The 20,088-nt window shown below is 35.5% G+C and overlaps 2 protein-coding genes across 4 annotated transcripts in view; both read left to right on the forward strand.

Moving 5' to 3' along the window:
• LOC128186530 (alpha-2-macroglobulin-P-like) overlaps positions 1-14,868 on the forward strand; it is a 147,427-nt gene extending 132,559 nt beyond the window's left edge. For all 3 annotated transcript variants that reach the window (XM_052856326.1, XM_052856329.1, XM_052856327.1), the window contains exons 23-38: positions 598-720; positions 819-923; positions 1,285-1,437; positions 2,207-2,342; positions 2,602-2,775; positions 3,414-3,495; positions 3,855-4,017; positions 4,909-5,004; positions 5,411-5,600; positions 6,004-6,239; positions 7,970-8,140; positions 8,788-8,850; positions 8,981-9,090; positions 9,210-9,357; positions 10,195-10,297; positions 12,943-14,868. In XM_052856326.1, the coding sequence (XP_052712286.1) occupies positions 598-720; positions 819-923; positions 1,285-1,437; positions 2,207-2,342; positions 2,602-2,775; positions 3,414-3,495; positions 3,855-4,017; positions 4,909-5,004; positions 5,411-5,600; positions 6,004-6,239; positions 7,970-8,140; positions 8,788-8,850; positions 8,981-9,090; positions 9,210-9,357; positions 10,195-10,297; positions 12,943-13,088 (2,199 nt within the window). In that variant the 3' untranslated portion in view covers positions 13,089-14,868. The remainder of the gene's footprint in view (positions 1-597; positions 721-818; positions 924-1,284; positions 1,438-2,206; positions 2,343-2,601; positions 2,776-3,413; positions 3,496-3,854; positions 4,018-4,908; positions 5,005-5,410; positions 5,601-6,003; positions 6,240-7,969; positions 8,141-8,787; positions 8,851-8,980; positions 9,091-9,209; positions 9,358-10,194; positions 10,298-12,942) is intronic.
• Positions 14,869-19,068: 4,200 nt separating this feature from the next.
• Positions 19,069-20,088, forward strand: part of LOC128186532 (protein CBFA2T1-like) — a 34,545-nt gene continuing 33,525 nt past the window's right edge. The window contains exon 1 of the mRNA XM_052856338.1: positions 19,069-19,119. The gene's annotated coding sequence lies outside the window, so the exon portion shown is untranslated. The remainder of the gene's footprint in view (positions 19,120-20,088) is intronic.

Here is a 20,088-nt window from a genome sequence, read left to right on the forward strand (position 1 = left end):
GAACTGACAGGGCTGAAGTCTATACAATCGATTCTTACCAGTGTATCGATTAGTCAAAACCTTCACCAACCTAAGAAAAATCATGGATTGCACAAAATAATCATTATTTTTTCTGCAGTGGTGCTTATCTTTATATCCGCATGAATCATGAAAGAAAGCATTGCATTGTTTTAACATGAAAAAAACTTTGTTTTTATGTCAAGACAATTAGAGTTTGTCGTTGGTGAACAAGTTTTAGTTTTCAGACTTTAAACAAAGTGAGTATGATAACATCAGAAAAGTTCTAAAATTAAACCAAGGGAAATTGTTTTTGTTTTCTGCTATTCACAGTTTCACTATTTCACAGCAAACATCATCCAAAAGAAATGTTTATTTGTTGTAATTTAAGTGGAAATAATACACGGAAATGTAAGAATCTTGCAGGTATGACATGCACACACATATATCTTAGATATCTGGTATTGTAACATCCCCTATCCCACAGTGCAAAATGGATGAATTTACTTTTATTGCATAGTGAATAAAAAGTGGGGATATCAAACAAGCATGATTTGGGATACAACTGGTACAAAGACTTGACTGCATGGTTATTTTCAGATTGAGAGCTTCAAGCCATTTTTCCTGGTAGTTGAGACTCCACCCTCCATTATACAAGGGGAGGTGTTTGAAGTGAAAGTCTTGCTATTTAACTACATAGAGATGGGGCCTGAAGAAGTCCAGGTAAGCCTGGAGAACTTGGAGTATGATATCTGTAAATGTTGCTGATCCCCTCAGTTGATCTCTGAGGTTGATTGTACTCTTTGTGATATTTTGTGTAGGCCACAGTTTCCATCAGAGGAAAGGTGGACAATACGGCGAAGGTTTGGAGTAGAGAGCTGGAGAGTGAGCCGACTTCTTCTGATGGAGTCAGCAAAACTCTGACCGTGAGTGTAACGGTCATATCTCTGTGGACACCCCCTCCCCTTATCTCTGACTTTCTCAACTTTTCTTCGTAAAAAAAAAAACAACACATCATATTTCACATTTTATACTACATGTATTGCATAAACTGGAAAAAATTGGAATTTGTCGGTTTAAGCACATCCATCTATATCATTCAATTTCCCCTTAAGATAGGAGAGAATGGGGTTTTTTTCACAAGAGAGTGGATTAAAATATAACCATGAATTCTCATCTCCTATGAACAATCTTATATGAATCAGTTATTGAAGAGTTGTCCATCATTCCTGCCATTAATAATATCATGTTTGTAAAGAGGCAGTGTGCTTTTTTCACATTTAAAAGGTAAAACGGGGTCAATCAAGTATGCTGGCTGTGTGGGTCAGAAAGCTGGACACAGAACAGTTCTCCTCTGTTCTTAAATTGATTGGGGAGGCAACTGCACAGGCTGATGGACGGACCTACACAGACATGATCTACAAGGATATCAGTGCTGAGGTGAGTGAAAATGAACATTGATATCTGTGCTGAGGTGAGTGAAGATAAACATTGATATCTGTGCTGAGGTGAGTGAAGATAAACATTGATATCTGTGCTGAGGTGAGTGAAGATAAACATTGATATCAGTGCCGAGGTGAGTGAAGATAAACATTGATATCTGTGCTGAGGTAGAACCATTTAACAAGAACTTGGACTTTGGTTAGTTGTGTCAAACAACAATGTGATGTAGGCCTGTCTATTTCATTGCTGGCCACTCAGCCATTGCTCTTTGAAATCAACAACATTTTTCTGGCTTTTTAGTTAAGACTACGAAATCATTGTATATTTCAATTGAAACCAGCATCATTTTTATCTTGTTTTGATGCAGAAAATAAATAGTTTCATCCTAGTAAAGTCCAAGACCTTCTTAAAATGGTTCTAAGAGAAGATAAACATTGATATCATTGCTTAAGTGAGCAAAGAAAAACAGTTTATCAGTGCTGAGGTGAGTGAAGATTAACATAGATATCAGTACTGAGGTGAGTGTGGATAAACAAAGATATCAATACTGATGTACATGTAAATGTGGATGTACATAGATATCAGTGCTGCAATGAGTGTGGATATACAAAGATATCAAGTGCTGAGGTGTGTTTGGATATACAGACACTTAATAATATGTACTCATTGTGACATTTGTGATGATAGGGATTGAGTTTTATTTTACTCAAATTGATATGCAATTTGATATGATAAGTACTTGATTTCCATGTTATTTTCTTTTAAGCCTGAAGGTCGGCGTATTGAGATGACCAAGGTGATCAGCTTGGAGGCGTCTGGTAGCACTGATATCCCGCCAGTGGAGGTCTCCTTCCCTCCCTCTTCAGTCAAAGGTTCCAAGGCTGTGTATGCTCTGGTCATGGGTAGGTAGCAGCAGATATCGTTATCAGCCCATTTGTGAAATTTACATGGTTTATACCTTTTAACCCTATACTCAGCCATAATAACAATTCAGTATAACTTCACTATTCTGTAATTTTAATATGATAAATATTATAAATTCATATTTGTATGTCAGTATGTGTAATATAAAATGTATGAATTAAGAAGAGTACAGTCTAAGTGTTAGAACTTGAGTCTCATCCTTTTGACCTTTGGTTCAATAGAATATGTTTATATAAGGTGACATGCTCGGTCAGGCCCTGAGTAACCCCGAGAAGATGATCACTGTCCCGACAGGCTGCGGGGAACAGAACATGGCGACCACTGTGCCAAACATCTACCTGCTGCAACACCTGAGGGCCACCGAGACTGTTACAACACTCGAGTCCAAAATCATCCAGAACATCAAGATAGGTGGGGCCAAAAATCAGGGACTCTGTGTACCTTTCCAGATAATCTGTTTTTCAGCTGTGGTTTTTCTCTTGTTTTTACAATCACTTTTAAATGGCAATAAATAAAACACAGTTATGTCAGCTATTGTGTATCATGAAAATCTTCTAAGAAAAAAAAATGATTTGCACAAATACATGTAATCATTGATTTCCAAATTTTAAAACTTCATTTTCATAAAAATTCCAACCATATTACCTTTTGAACAATTCTTTACCAAATCACTTAAATCAACACAAAAAATAATGTACAGCACAAGGAAGAGACCTGTGCATATATAGCCAAAGACTTGATATGTATTCCTGTTCTTTGATTCAAAGATACTGCACAGTGATTTTATATTCATTATAATCAAAGCCTAATGAAATTATCCTTTAGATTAATCATGATTATAGTATGTAACTTTGAAAGGAGAGATAACTCCATTTGGAGACCCATACCCATGCTTCATCATCTATATTATAGACAATAGCAGTTCCCACCCCTTCCTCTGGTCGCTTTACCTGATGGTATTGTTGGGGGTGAGATATGGACCTGGCTTGGGGTCAGAGTTCGACCCGTTTCTTCATTGTAATTTGCTTAATTAATGACTCTGTTTACAGGGTACCAGAAAGAGTTGAAATACATGAGAAACGATGGATCGTACAGTGCGTTTGGAATGAATGACCCATCAGGAAGCACTTGGTATGTATAGGGAGTGTATAGGTGTATATCCCATACCTTTTCATTTCATATTAGTTCTAGGTAACCTAACAGAAGAAGATCTTTAAGTATTTTTTAGTACCCTTTTGTCTATCCATTCTGTATCTGCATGTAGAATCAAGTTGCTTTAAAATTTAGTTGTATTTTGGTTTGCAGTGTAAGTGTCTTTAACAATTACAACCTTATTTGTGAATTCACATAATGCTGCTTTGGGTTTAATAATTTTCAAAGAAACAAGCATTTATAGTTCTGAAGTTTCACAAAATGATATCTTTTATTCATTTTGTTGGTTTAACTGCCTAATTTTTCATGGTCACAGAATAAAGTTATTTTGGTTTCAGGTTGACCGCATTTGTTTTAAAGTCTTTTGCGGAGATTCACAGAATGTTGCCTGATCTTGTGGACCCCAATATCATCGTCATGGCTACCTCCTGGCTGAACGGACAGGTGGATGACCGGGGGTCTGTCCTGGAACCAGGGCGGGTCATCCACACAGAGATGCAGGTCAGTCTGTCCGTCTCCTGTCTCCCACACAGAGACCGAGTGTGTGGTAGTGTTGCTGCATCTCCCATGAAAGTGTGGCACTAACATGTAATGTTAAAGTATAAATTTTTCATTGGGTCAAAAAATTTATGGGGATTTAATTTCGTGGGTTTATTCTGCCAACGAAAATAACAAAATGAAATCCTCAACGAATGTTTCTGCTTATACAGTATATGTTTTAGGCTTGTCAAAGACAGACAATATTTGTAAACATATTCTTGAGTCTAATCTACAATCATAAGACACTATGGTACAGTAACTAATTATGAAGGTTGCAGTACCAGTATGTGTAAGTCCCTTTGAATTCATCAACTTTTCTTTTTGTCTTTATATGAACAGCTTTATTATGTAACAACCCAACTCCCTCTTCTCCCTCTACCCCCCCCCCCCCCCCCCTCAAAAAAAAAAAAAAGAGGGTAAAAGCAAGATACAGAAGAATGTAGTCGAATACTGTGCTTTGGTTAATTATTGCAATGTAAAAGGGGGAAAACTGGTTTAAAGTTATGCTTTTCTAAACTTCTAAAACTGAAGAAGGGGAGAGATGGGTCAAGCAATAAATGCTGCATTTCAAAAAAATGTTGCCAAATATATAAAAGATGAAAAAAGCTTATTTTTTAGATTTATTATGATGAATTCTAAATGTAAACTAAAACTATAGAATATATAGGTATGATATTTAGGCTCAACTTCAGTAGTCTGTAAGTTTTCACTTTTAAAGAAAAATGATTGTATACTCACATAGACAAAGTCAAATGATTACCGTACTGTAGGAATAAGCTTTATAAGAGGATGGGAATCTGAATATTGGCAGCAAGGGTTGTGAAATTTTAATTCAAAATTTGTATTTTTAAGGGAACTATGTCGGACTCTAAAGAGAAGCTGGCTGCCTTTGTGCTGGCTTGTTACGCTGAAGTCTTAGACGTATTCAGAGGATCAAAGACTGAGCTAGTAAGTTAGTTTTGTGGGATATTTTCATGTAATTTATTTGAGGCAGATTTCTTAAATGTAATGTATAATCATTCCAGTTCTTTTCTTATTCTGGCAACTTTTCTGTTTGGAAGACAAACTTTCATATGAAAACATCAGATTGTCACTAATTTATTGACTTCTTTTATTATTGTAAATGTATTATATTTGGCATGTATGATATTTGGCAGAAATTGGTTTTCAAACAAGTAAGCGTGGATGCGATTTAGCATTTTTCAGAGTGCACCTTTTCTTATACATATATGTATGGCATTTAGTGATATATTTGATTAGCAGAGGCTGCTTTTCACAAAAACCACTATAAAAATACTCACCCAAATGTAATGCCTTTACAATGTCTTTATTATCTTGATCCTTCTGTTTTCAGATTTTCATTATGGCACAAACTAAGATGACAGCTATTGAGAAACTTCTGAAAGGCAACCTTCCTCGGGCTGTCACTGATCCATACTACAGCTCTTTGCTGGCCTATGCTCTTGCTCTAGATGGCTCATCAACATTGGAAGTTGAGCGGTTGACTCAACAGCTAATGGATAATGCTACATCCTATATGGAAGGTACTGTATACAGGGAAATATTCTCCCCGATTTTTATTTTTCGCTCTTTTTGCCCTTTTTGTCATGGGCAAATTTAAAGACTTGGCGAAATCCAATGTCTCATATCTCTCCGCAAACACAAATTTGTCTGTGTGGATTCAAGATGGGGCAAAACTGTTTCAAGTGAAGAAGGACAAAGATTACACGGGGTAAAAATAAACCAGTGTACAGTAATCAATTGAATTCATCTTGTGATGAGAACAAGCAAAGTCTGTTTAGAGGATTATTATCTCTACATTACATTCAAGGTGCAGTTGGGATGATTGTTAACCACTTGCTTTCTCTTAAGCAAGAAAAGATTGCCAATCTTATGCTTTCTTTCTTTGGTCTTGAAACATTTGTATCACTATACCTTTACTTGTAGGTGCTGTTGAGATGAAGTGTCTGGGTAAGGACTGTGGGGGTCAGGGCAATGAGGAGAAGAGGCCCAACCCCATGATGAGGATGTACACGGTCCATGAGCCGTCCCCCTCTAGTATAGAGATGACCGGCTACCTCCTGTTGACCCTAATGACTTCCAACAAATCCACGGAGGCCTTACCCTTCCTTAGGTGGCTCAACAGTAAACGGAACAGCCTGGGCGGCTGGTACTCCACTCAGGTCTGTTCTCATGTTGTCATCATTGTCCAAAAGTCTTATACTTCTTTTGGGGCAGTTTGGCTTTTCACAGTAATTATTTTTCCTTTTACATTTGAGTTATGAATTTTTCTTGCATCTGCCTGCAAAATAGCAAGTTATACCAATAGTGTTTTATTTAAGGAAAAGCTAGCTGTCACCTTTTGGTTTTGAATAATAAGCATGGATCTTTAATATGTGTGCCTTTGTTCTTAACCTCTGATGCCTTAATAGCGAGCGCAGCTCGCCGGCGCGCAGCGCCGGAGCGAAGCGAGCTCTACCGGCAAGGCATGTGTGAATAGAAAATTCGGACTATAGTTGCACATTCATTCAACAGATTTTTTTGGCGTCAGTAAATCAGACCAGTAATGCCTTGTTTTAATCGTCCCAGTAGTTCCCTGTAATTATGGTTTCCCATTTCACACTCTAACGAGAACAAGATAAAAGACTATGTACATGTATGTATAACGCCAATTTCCATTACTTTTAAGACTAACGGAGTTATCGTCCTTTCGAGTGACGTCACAATGGATTTCTTACACATTGATCCGACAGAATTTTTTGGCGTCACTAAATTTCAACCCACAATGCAATTTCTCAATGTAGGCCGATCTCACTAGACTGGATACCATCTCGCGAGAATCAAAGTAAATTTTTTGAGAAACAGATAAATTGTGTAATTTCCAGAACATTATGCTTTTTAAGTAAACAAAACAGTATTTTTTGCGTAGTTTTTTCCAGTGTAAAGAGACACACTACACTTGATCGACGTGAACTTTGACGTCATAATAAGGGAAACTACTCTAAGTAGTTATTGTAAATCTGCTGAAATATAAATAGCTAACGAATTGGGACATTTCTTCAGAGGCAGGAAACAACTGTAACTCGCTCTCATTTGGATGAATGTTCACATTTATTTTATTCACTATATTTACTGTAATTTCCAGGAACGTTTTTTAAATGGGGCGTGGCAACATCATTCAAAAAATCTTCACAAGCAAAAAAAAAAAAAAAATTCTCAAAATCAGGAAAATTCTAATCGGGGTGAGGAATGGGGAGTGCGTGGTATGCCTTTAGCTCTTTAGCTGCTCAAAGGTGTCTTTATTTTCACTACTATTTACGGTATTACATGCTTCCGGGGGATCCATTTTCCTTATGTGATCAACAATTTTTTTATACGTAAATTTGATAGGTCAATTTTTATTTGTAAGTTTAAGAAAAATGTCTGCTGCAAGAAAAGAGGAAATAAACTGCAATGTACGTTATGTTAAAATCTTTATTATTCAACAACATTTTATCTTAGATAAATTCTATACTGGCGTGCAACCAGTATATAAACAATCTGATTAAAATCAGATCTTTGATCTGCTCCGACAAATTCTGATGTCGCTACACTTTGTCCAGCGACTATCAGAATTTCGGAGCATTACAAAGATCTGATTTTAATCAGATTGGTATATACCGGTAAATAAATAAAAAATCTTATGAATTATGACATGCATAATGAAAATTTACTGGAAAAATAGATTTTTTTTATTTTATTTTGCATTCAAATTCATTTACTTTACGTCACTACTTTTATTTTTATTGATTTATCATAATTCATATTTATCACCTGCTGCGCTCGCCCCAACGGTCGCACCGTAAAACATATAGTGTAAGTCCCTTATATTTCATCATCCATCTATAACAGAGGTGTACATTCTTTGTTATAGGATACAGTGGTTGGCCTAAAGGCCCTGTCAGAATTTGCCAGGAGTAGGATGGACAAAAACAAGAATGTTCAGATAAACGTGGACGTAATAGCGAAAGAAAACTCAACTGTACTAAAGACAAAGTCCTTCCAGATTAACCAAAATAACCGAATCCTGCTGCAAAGAGAACAGGTACATGCTAGTGTTATGTCAGGAGTGGGAATATTAGTGTTATGTCAGGAGTGGGAATATTAATGTCATGTCAGGAGGAGTAGGAGTTAGTGTAATGTCAGAAGGAGGAATATTAGTGTTATGTCAGGAGTGAGAATATTTGTGTTATGTCAGGAGTGGGAATATTAGTATCATGTTAGGAGGGGTAGGAGTTAGTGTAATGTCAGAAGGAGGAATATTAGTGTTATGTCAGGAGTGGGAATATTAGTGTTATGTCAGGAGTGGGAATATTAGTGTCATGTCAGGAGGGGTAGGAGTTAGTGTAATGTCAGAAGGAGGAATATTAGTGTTATGTCAGGAGTGGGAATATTTGTGTTATGTCAGGAGTGGGAATATTAGTGTCATGTCAGGATGGGTAAGAGTTGGTGTAATGACAGAATGGGGAATATTAGTGTTTTGTCATAAAAGCTAAGATTAGTGTTACATGTTGTGATGTCGAACCAAGGAATACTCCGACTACTTTGAGTACTGGGATAAATAACAGTATCAAGTGAAACTTAAAATCTGTATTGTGGATGGTAAAATTTGATGGAGATGTAGGTGCTGATAACAGTTGCAAAGGTTGCCCTTTTACACTGACTGAATCATTTGTTATTTTCTTTTTTCAGTTCCCAGTGGAAACCACTCACATCCAGATCAAGCCAAACCAAGCTGGTGATGCAGTTGTAACAGTAAGGAAAATCTGATTATTTCAATAGTGTTTGATGTAATAGCTCTCTGTGTACAATAGTGGTATTGTAGTATGTGTTAGTTGTTCGTGTTTGTGGATTTTGTTAGATCACTGCCTTATATGACTTTTAGGTTGTGTGGCATTATAACCTGGTGGAGTCTCTCGTGGATGAAAACATCCAGGTCACTGTCCAGAAACAGCCAATCAGTAATCAAATCTATGACATCAACGCCTGCGTTCAGTAGGTTACCAACCACAATTTTTGTTTTTGCTGATATCTGAATTGAGGGATTAATGATTTGGATGAACTATGAAAGACTGAATGCGATGACATAAGACTTCATTATTGTCTTTATATAGGTACCTGGGATCTGAGCCCAGCAACATGGCCTTGGTTACAGTGACCTTGGGATCAGGGATGGTCCCTGATCTGAATCAACTGGACAGGAACCCAGTTCTGGCCAAGGTGGAGGTCGAGGGATCTCAGGTCCACATGTACATCAATGAGGTAAAGATCAGGGATTCCAACGATCCCAACTAAACCCAGCATTTAAACGAATGAATGATCAAGGGAATGACTTAACACTGATCCTAGTAAAAGCCCAGAATCAAAAGAATGAATGTTCAATGATAATGTGGTTACACTGATCCTAATAAAGGCCCAGCATTTCAATAGAATACATTGATCCTTATAAAGGCCTAGCATTCAAAACATTTAATTCAGGGATTAATAGGATCACACTGATCCCAATTAAAGCCCAGCAATCTAGGCCAAATGGATTGCATGTAATGACTGGTTATGGGTTCTAACTGAGCTTGATGAAGGTCTATCAAATTTTAAGAACAACATTTGGGTTTCTTTTTATGAAAGTTCAGGGACTCTGAGGTTAACATGATTCAAATTAATGCCAAAAAACCTGTTTTAATGAATGTTTATGGATCATGGGCCTTTGAGTACTATGGAAACATTTGCATTGGTCTGAACAGCATCACAAGGTGATGATTTAATTGTTAAGTACATGTAATAGAACTATACTGTGATATTGGTTATTGCTGACTAAAGATTCAAAGATTCAGGACATCAAGACCAAATATAAGATCTTGTATGTAAAGAAAGATTTGATGTATTTATTCAAACAAATTTTGGTGAGAAGATAATTAGGGGGGTAAGGTTGAGGAGGGAGAAGGGACATGGATTGTGACAGGTCGGTAAGGTGGTACCTTAACAATGGTTAAAAAAAAGGTTTGAAAGATATTACCACCACATTGAAAGTTTTTATGAAATTATGAACATTGTTTGTCTGTTTTTGAAAATAAAAGATGTGTGTTATGTTGTAATTTGTAGATTACACAAGTTACTCAATGTATGAAATTCACTGCTGTCCAAACCACAGAGGTAAAGGATGCTAAACCAGTGCCAGTCAAAGCCATGCTGTACTACAAACCAGGTGAGTCTGTTATAACATTACAGTGCCAGTCAAAGCCATGCTGTACTACAAACCAGGTGAGTCTGTTATAACATTACAGTGCCAGTCAAAGCCATGCTGTACTACAAACCAGGTGAGTCTGTTATAACATTACAGTGCCAGTCAAAGCCATGCTGTACTACAAACCAGGTCAGTCTGTTATAACAGTGCCAGTCAAAGCCATGCTGTACTACAAACCAGGTGAGTCTGTTATAACATTACTGTACCAGTCAAAGCCATTTTTACAAGTTTTACAACTACTGGGGGAGGGGCATATCTGTCTGTAATCATGTTTTGTACAACTACTGGGGGAGGGGTGTATCTATCTGTAATCATATGTTGTACAACTACTGGGGGAGAGGTGTATCTATCTGTAATCATGTGTTGTACAACTACAGGGGGAGGGGCGTATCTATCTGTAATCATGTGTTGTACAACTACTGAGGGAGGGGCATATCTATCTGTAATCATGTGTTGTACAACTACTGGGGGAGGGGCATATCTATCTGTAATCATGTGATGTACAACTAATGAGGGAGGGGTGTATCTATCTGTAATCATGTGATGTACAACTACTGAGGGAGGGGCATATCTATCTGTAATCATGTGTTGTACAACTACTGGGGGAGGGGCATATCTATCTGTAATCATGTGATGTACAACTAATGAGGGAGGGGTGTATCTATCTGTAATCATGTGTTGTACAACTACTGAGGGAGGGGCATATCTATCTGTAATTATGTGTTGTACAACTACTGGGGGAGGGGCATATCTATCTGTAATCATGTGATGTACAACTAATGAGGGAGGGGTGTATCTATCTGTAATCATGTGTTGTACAACTACTGGGGGAGAGGTGTATCCATCTGTAATCATGTGTTGTACAACTTCTGGGGGAGGGGCATATCTATCTGTAATCATGTGATGTACAACTAATGAGGGAGGGGTGTATCTATCTGTAATCATGTGTTGTACAACTACCGGGGGAGAGGCATATCTATCTGTTATCATGTTTTGTACAAATACATGGGGAGGGACGTATCTATCTGTAATCATGTGTTGTACAAATACTGGGGGAGGGGCATATCTATCTGTTATCTTGTGATGTACAACTTCTGGGGGAGGGGCATATCTATCTGTAATCATGTGTTGTACAACTACTGGGGGAGAGGTGTATCTATCTGCAATCATGTGTTGTACAACTAATGAGGGAGGGGTGTATCTATCTGTAATCATGTGTTGTACAATTACTGGGGGAGGGATGTATCTATCTGTAATCATGTGTTGTACAACTACTGGGGGAGGGGTGTGTATCTATCTGTAATCATGTGTTGTACAACTACTGGGGGAGGGATGTATCTATCTGTAATCATGTGTTGTACAATTACTGGGGGAGGGATGTATCTATCTGTAATCATGTGTTTTACAACTACTGGGGGAGGGGCATATCTATCTGTAGTCATGTGTTGTACAACTACTGGGGGAGGGGTGTATCTATCTGTAATCATGTGTTGTACAACTACTGGGGGAGGGATGTATCTATCTGTAATTATGTGTTTTACAACTACTGGGGGATGGGTGTATCTATCTGTAATCATGTGTTATTCAACTACTGGGGGAGGGGTGTATCTATCTGTAATCATGTGTTTTACAACTACTGGGGGAGGGATGTATCTATCTGTAATCATGTGTTGTACAACTACTGGGGGGGGGGGGCGTATCTATCTGTAAACATGTGTTGTACAACTACTGGGGGAGGGGTGTATCTATCTGTAATCATGTGTTATTCAACTACTGGGGGAGGGGTGTATCTATCTGTAATCATGTGATTTACAACTACTGGGGGAGGGATGTATCTATCTGTAATCATGTGTTGTACAACTACTGGGGGAGGGGTGTATCTATCAGTAATCATGTGTTGTACAACTACTGGGGGAGGGGTGTATCTATCTGTAATCATGTGTTGTATAACTACTGGGGGAGGGGCGTATCTATCTGTAATCATGTGTTGTACAACTACTGGGGGAGGGGTGTGTATCTATCTGTAATCATGTGTTGTACAATTACTGGGGGAGGGATGTATCTATCTGTAATCATGTGTTGTACAACTACTGGGGGAGGGGTGTGTATCTATCTGTAATCATGTGTTGTACAACTACTAGGGGAGGGGTGTGTATCTATCTGTAATCATGTGTTGTACAATTACTGGGGGAGGGATGTATCTATCTGTAATCATGTATTGTACAACTACTGGGGGAGGGGCGTATCTATCTGTAATCATGTGTTGTACAACTACTGGGGGAGGGGTGTATCTATCTGTAATCATGTGTTGAACAACTACTGGGGGAGGGGTGTATCTATCTGTAATCATGTGTTGTACAGCCAGTATCTTGACTTATTTGCTTCACAGTCATCCACTGTTCTCCATACAAAGGTTTGATGACTGCTTTGAATTTAGAGATTGAAGGTCATTAGTATTACATGTATTGATAATCAATATAAAAAAACTTTGACAACAATTAAAAAAGTACTAACATGTACTGGCAGTCTAATTTGAAGTTTGATGTATTTATGTGTGAATATGGTGATACTGTCTTGAATATAATCTGATTCTTTTTATTTTACAGAGGTATCAGCTGTTGTGTCGTACGACCCCACCCCTTCCAGCCGAGTAAAACTCTGTGGGAATCAGATTTGTTCACGTGCAGGTCACATGACAACTTCCAGCTTCTCTCTTCTGATTATGTTATTGGCATTAATTTGTTTTGGCTGAGAAACTTGATTAATTGAAGATTGTACATTCCTTGATAGAGTTCTCCCTTTTAATATTAGATAATATCTAGGGTCATTTTGATTAGAGTTAAGATTTTTGTTTTGTATTTTTCTTTACAGTATATATTTTTATTGAAGATATATAATGTAGATTGTATAGACTTGATATTCTATAGTTGTATGAGATAGTATATTTGCAACTTTTATTTACAGGTAGTATTTTTATTTTCCTGAGGGAGTAATTTTGTTCGTTTGTTGGGTTTTTTGGTAATGAAAATTAATTAGATTCAACTTTTGTTGACAAAATTTTCTTTAGATGTACATGTTTGTTTATTGCAAGAACTATTAACCTTGAATTCTATTTAAAAATTAATTTCATCAGTTTCAGAACACAATGCAAGCTATTGTGGAATTCAATGTTTCATCGGGAAAATATTTTTTATTTTCAAAAGTAGGGGGTTTTTCGGGGTTTTGGGTTTTGTTTGGGTTTTTTTTAATTTAAGGTGGAATAACACATCGTCATAAAATGGCTGACCTCTGATCGAAACAACATTTTGTTTTATTAAAAGGATTTTATCAACTGCAACTTACAGCTTACCTCATAGCAGAGTGGATAAAGTGTCAGGCTTATGATCCGTACATACCGAGTTCGAATCTTGCAGGGGTTTTTGTTGTTACTTACTGAATTGATTTTTTTAGATAATCATTTTTTATCCCCAAAATGCAAATTTTTCACTTACCGGTATTTGACATATGTATAGTTTATTTATCATTATATCTTTCATGATCATAATCAAATAATTTACAGTTAATTTGAGTGACTTTTTCCAGGTGTGTTATTCCATCTTAAGAAAAAAATTGAAGCGACAAAAATGTGATGTAATTGAATAATTAACAGACAAATGACAATTCAATTTTATGTTGAACTTTTGATGAAAATCTGGGTTTATCTTTTTCTTTGCAGAAATTTTAAATCATGATTTTGTGGAGGGTTTTATTTTATTTTAAAGATTTCTGCTGAATTAATTTGGATTTTCTTTTAAAGATTGTGATACTTCCCAAATGTATTAAGTTTGATCAATTTTGTTAAAGGGAGTAATTTTCAAACAGAGGTGTCATCCATTTTAAAACAAAATCAATTTGCTCTAAGGTAAAAATGTATAATAGAGTCATAAACGGCAACAATGACATGGCCGGGTAGGATAATTTCGGAAACGTTCTTGAAGTATTGAGAATATACTGTATATCCAGGTTTTTTTTCTCAAAATTTTTAAACATGAGCTGAATCTGCAACCATTTTTAATTGCTTAGTCATTTTTACCAATTTAAAAAGTTTCTTTAAAAACAAACAACGAACATCGGGTAATTTTTATTGTATTTTGTCCAATCTGAAAGTGATGGAGAAAAATTGGATCATCTTGAAAAATAACCGATAAAGTAATGTACAAACCCTGATCAGGGTCAAAGAATATAGTTTTCCTTCATAAAAATATCTTCTAGGCCAGTGAAAAAAAAAAAACAAAGGTAATTAAGATACAACGGGTACAAACACATGCAGGCATGTTTTGTTTCTTTCTAAGAATTTATGTGTACATTTTAATCCTTTTTATTTATGCTTTTATTAATAAACTTGTGTATATTTTTTTAGCTTACTGATATTTTATTTTTTCTATTTTTATACAAGACAATGTAAGCAACAAAGTATATTATATTCTTTTGTATATCTGCTATTCTTGTACCGTACTTAAATAATAAAAATAAAGCTAACAAAATCTACACAATGACTTGCATCTTCTTGCCTCCTGTTAAACTGGATTGTTAAACTTTTCCGTTTGTGGCAGCTTCCCTGACAGTAGATGTAAGGCTTTTATTCCTGAACACATGGAAATGTCAATTATATAAATATGGATATCTTGGCATCTTAGAAGAATCCATGGAATCCACAAAAGGTTATACTTGATTTCATTTTCACAACCTAAATATGTCTCAGTGACTAAGATATGATTACCTGGTATAAAAAGTGTAGGTTATTCTTCTATGGTCAAATATCAATAAATATCAACGTACTTGTACTAATGAACATGTCCCCTTTAACATATTTTAATGTTATGCCTGTATTGAATCCAAAATCAATATCATGTCTTAATTAAATCCTCATCCTTTTTGTTTGGAACTTTCCAATAGTATACATATATTCAAAACTAAAAAGGCTGTTTCATAGATATATTTACTGTATAATAATATTGAAACTCAAGGACTGATTAAAAATTTCAATCTTCAGTCAGCTTTTTAGCTTGCCTGAGATGTATCATAAGTCAATATTAAGTGTATAATAAGTCTGTGTCCTATGAAACTTATGGTTGTTTCCTATATTATATCACAAGTCTTTGTCCAATTGTCTTCTGTATCATAAGTCTGTTTCCTTTGTATCATAAGTCTGTGTCTTCTGTATCATAAGTCTGTGTCCTTTGTATCATAAGGCTATGTCATCTGTATCATAAGTATGTGTACAGTATATTATAAGTGTGTGCCCAATGTACCATAAGACTTTGTCAAGTGTATAATAAGTCTGTGTCCTATGTATCAGAAGTCTGTGTCCAGTTTGTATGATACGTCTGTGTCCTCTGTATCATAAGTCTGTGTCCTCCTTATGATAAGCCTTGGTCGTCTGTATCATGAGTGTGTGTCCTCTGTATTGTAAGTGTGTGTCATCTGTATCATAAGTCTGTATCCTTTGTATCATCAGAATTCTGTGTCCAGTCTGATTCATAAGTCTGTGTCCTCTGTATCGTAAGTCTGTGTCCTCTGTACATCAAGAGTCTATGTTGTTTGTATCATAATTCTCTGTCCAGTCTGTTTCATAAGTCTGTGTCCTCTGTATCGTAAGTCTGTGTCCTCTGTATCATAAGTCTATGTTGTTTGTATCATAATTCTGTGTCCAGTCTGTTTCATAAGTCTGTGTCCTCTGTATCGTAAGTCCATGTCCTCTGTATCGTAAGTCTATGTTGTTTGTATCATAATTCTGTGTCCAGTCTGTTTCATAAGTCTGTGTCCTCTGTATCTGTCATAAATCTGTCCTCTGTATCATAAATCTTTGTCCCATGCATCACTGGTTTTTCATTTGTCTGTGTCCTATGTATCATTATATAAATAGTTACTTTTTGAGAGGGCAACAGTTGAAGTTGATACTTCTAATAAAATCATTGTCAATTTGTTCACTGTGTATCATCAATCTATAAACTTTGTATCATTAATATGTACACTATGTAACATTAGTCTGTACACCATGTATCATTAATATGTACATTATGTAACATTAGTCTGTACACCATGTAACATTAGTCTGTACACCATGTTTCATTAATATGTGCACTATGTAACATAAGTCTGTACACCATGTATCATTAATATGTACATTATGTTACATTAGTTGGGGTCTATATGCTTCTTTCTGTGCTACTGTGTATTTAATATGACCTTTCTGCACTGTAAGTGAAAATTGCACATAAATCGCTTTTCCCTCTATAATTTTTCATCGGAATGAACCGTGGCATCAAATACAAATTTATGCTATTTAGAATAAACAAAATTAACATAAAAAAAAGTTTGAAATTTTTTCACCTAATTGATATTTTGATCTTTTTGCACTGATAAAAGGCCATTTTTAGCCATTAGTGATTCAACATGCAATGAAATTATTTAAAAGTCTCAAACTTTTTCCCAATTTATAATAGACTTGTTAGAAAAATCTTATGAATTCAGAGAATAAAACCAAAAGTATGGATCTATTATGTAAAATTTGAGATATGGCATGAAATTAGCTAATTTTAGGTAGAAATTGGAGTTCAGTTTTTCTTTACTTTTATGTAATAATAGTATAATATGCCAATGTATGTTGATAGAAATATTGAAAAGTTGTTAAAATATGTGTTTCAAAACAACTCAAAGATATATCCCAATTCATAAACTATCTAGAAATACAGTCTGCATTGAAATAAGGACGCTAAAGTTACGGTACTATATATAAAACAACTAACCTATGAAAAATGTTCATTTTCTTCTTAAAAACCTTCCACCACAAAATATAGTCCCTTACTAAACTCTGTAAATATTTAATTTTCCTTTAACTATTTTCTTCAATATAGTTGATTTAGCATTGTAACATATAGGTAAATTTACAAATATAGACTTCATATATAAAGCATAATTTCAGGAATAGAGGTGACCCAAAATGGCTACCCAAAACATAAGAACGAACCTCTTTAAATAGTGTTATAGACAAATATTTAAAACAGAAATACATCATAGCCCCAGAACTATAAGCATTAAATACAAATTATTGCATGGTCAGCTGCATAAATATGTTTCAAATTCAACACAAATTCAATGAGATGGAGGTAAAAGGTTCCTCTATGGTGTTAGTTTTCTTAATTAAGGGTATTTGGATTAATTTGAAACTCATGAATAGCTTCACTAATGAAACCAACAATTATTACCATTAATTAGCTTTTGTAGTTATTGCAATAGAGTTATATAATTAAGTGATTTCAGCATCAGGTACACAAGGAACTTGATCCCAAGAATCAATCAGCTGTCAGTCACAGAGGTGGGATATATTAGATCAAAGTCAACACTTCACATCCTAATGTAGGATCTTCACCTATCGCAACCTGTCAAAATGAGTTGGATCGAGTCACTGTAGCAACAATAAAGGTATGAACATGTACTACAAATGTATATATGTAGAAGAATAATTGTTGAAAAAGTGTTTTTTGGCTCAGTCATTTATGAAAAATTGTTTGTGTATATGAATGATTTTGTATGTTTTAGAGATGACTGCTGATTTCTGATAAGTATGTAAAATGTCCCGCTCATTTATTGAAATTAAGTTATATAAAAAGTACAAAGATTTTAATGCTATGACAATAAACATGTAGAACCAAATCAATTGATACAAATTCTTTAACAAAACATTTAAATTGCCATCTTGTGACGTTGTGTATTGAAAAGTATAAGTCTAGGTGTAGTGAAATACCTTAAATGAATTGTGATATCATATGAAAATTACAAAGATTTATGCTCTAATGAAAGGGCAGTTCATCAAAATATAAAACCCCTTCAAAATGAAACAGGGGGGGGGGGGGTGTTGTTGTTGTTGCATGTTGTTAAAAAGATGTTTATTTATATATTTATATTGTAGAAACCGTTAGATATATGCAGAATTCTAATTGTTCAAGGAGGCTGGATGGTCTACAAATTATTTATCAGATCTACCTTAGATTTAAAAAAGAATTCCTTAGCCATAATATATTAAGTAGAGAAAAAATCACAATATCTCGGATTTAAAAATTAGATATTCTGCTAGATGTATATCAATGCGTCCTCCGAGGCACGGAGAGGATAGGTAATATCAATATACATGCAAGATCTTCTAATTTAAAAGGAGATTTTTATTGTCTAAAAATGGCCATGACCAATCAGTCCTCTTAAGGGATACAGCACACCCCAATATTTTTTTTGTTTACCTTTAAACTTTTCTAGCAACCCTTAAACCTGTACATCACAAGACATAACTTGAAATCTTCTGTTTCTAAACAGTAGTGTTCGTGTCATTAAGAGTTATCCCCCTTTGTCTGATGTTCTTCTCCAAATTGGATTATGCTGTAATTGCGTAATGCAAATACAGATACAACAAACAGAAGAAATATTTCTGGAAGAGTTTTTTGAGTATTTGTATAATATTTGTCAAATCTAGAATTAATTCTATACCGTATGTTTGGCGAGCTAACTTGACATTGTCATGTCTATGTTAAATTGAGCTGTGCTGTGTTTGCTTGGGTTAAACTCTATACAGAGTGCTGTAGGCCTGGAAAGTTTATTTTGATTGCTATAATTACGTGATAATGTGATGTGACGGTATTTATTTAATGGGATTTTGTTTGTATCGGGCCTTAGAATGCACACAGAACCTGAGATATAGTGTACAGACGTGCTGAGAGAAGAGACCATAGCGATAGTGCAGAGAAATCCCGGTAAGTTATAGTAACCTCTTACATGTACATGTTTTAGGGTAGAGTGGTATACAATTGTTAATATTATTTAAAAATTCATAATTGTTAGAAAATATAATCTCATTTACGTGATTTCTAACTTCTATTCTGTGTACTGCAAAACGGAAAATTCATTTGGGTGTAGATTTTGTTCATTATATCCGAGCTATGAAGGTTCCCTATGAGGAGATATCTGTGTGTTCGTCTGTCTGTCCATCCTCCATCACTTGTCAAGGGCAATATCATTTTCTCTCCACTTTACACTATCTGGCCTATGCCTTACCCACAAAATGTGTTTGGGGAATGTGTGGTGAATTAGAACCAAGTTTCTAATTGTTTGTTCAAGGTCATAGCAAATTTTGTAAAATCCTTGTAAATGCCATATAATTTTCTCTTCCCTTTGCGCAATATGTCTCAAGCTTCACCTACAGAGTGCATTTAGGTGTAGAGGGACCTTCAATTAAGTTTCTATGTCAAAAGTCAAGGTCATATCTGACCTCTGTGTAAAATCTTTGTTTGCATCCATTATTTTCTCTCTAAAATCTTGAAACAAAGGTAAGAGATATTACAAGGAGTTTAAAGTTTACTCAGTTGAAGAAAAGCTTTCATCTAAGCACCTACTGGTAAGCAAAATTGAAGGCTACATTTTTTAAGCGGGTTTTCCAAAGGAAAAAATTCTGGTTATTGAAATTGCGAAAGTTGCGGGCAGGCGATTGGGAAGGCAGCTGCCAAAAGGGTATCCTTAATTCCTATTGAACAGATAACTTCTCCTACAGTTTTACAAGGAAGCTGTTTTGCAGATCAATGGTACATGAGAGATGTGCATATTGTATTGAATTTTAATCTTTTATGGAAGAAATACCACCTGTTGAACTTAGTCATTTTTTCATATAATATTGCATATAGGGTACCCCTATTGTAAGTGTAATCCCTTCTTTGCAGATCAATTGT

Source organism: Crassostrea angulata, chromosome 6, assembly GCF_025612915.1.
Source record: "Crassostrea angulata isolate pt1a10 chromosome 6, ASM2561291v2, whole genome shotgun sequence".
Taxonomy (NCBI): domain Eukaryota; kingdom Metazoa; phylum Mollusca; class Bivalvia; order Ostreida; family Ostreidae; genus Magallana; species Magallana angulata.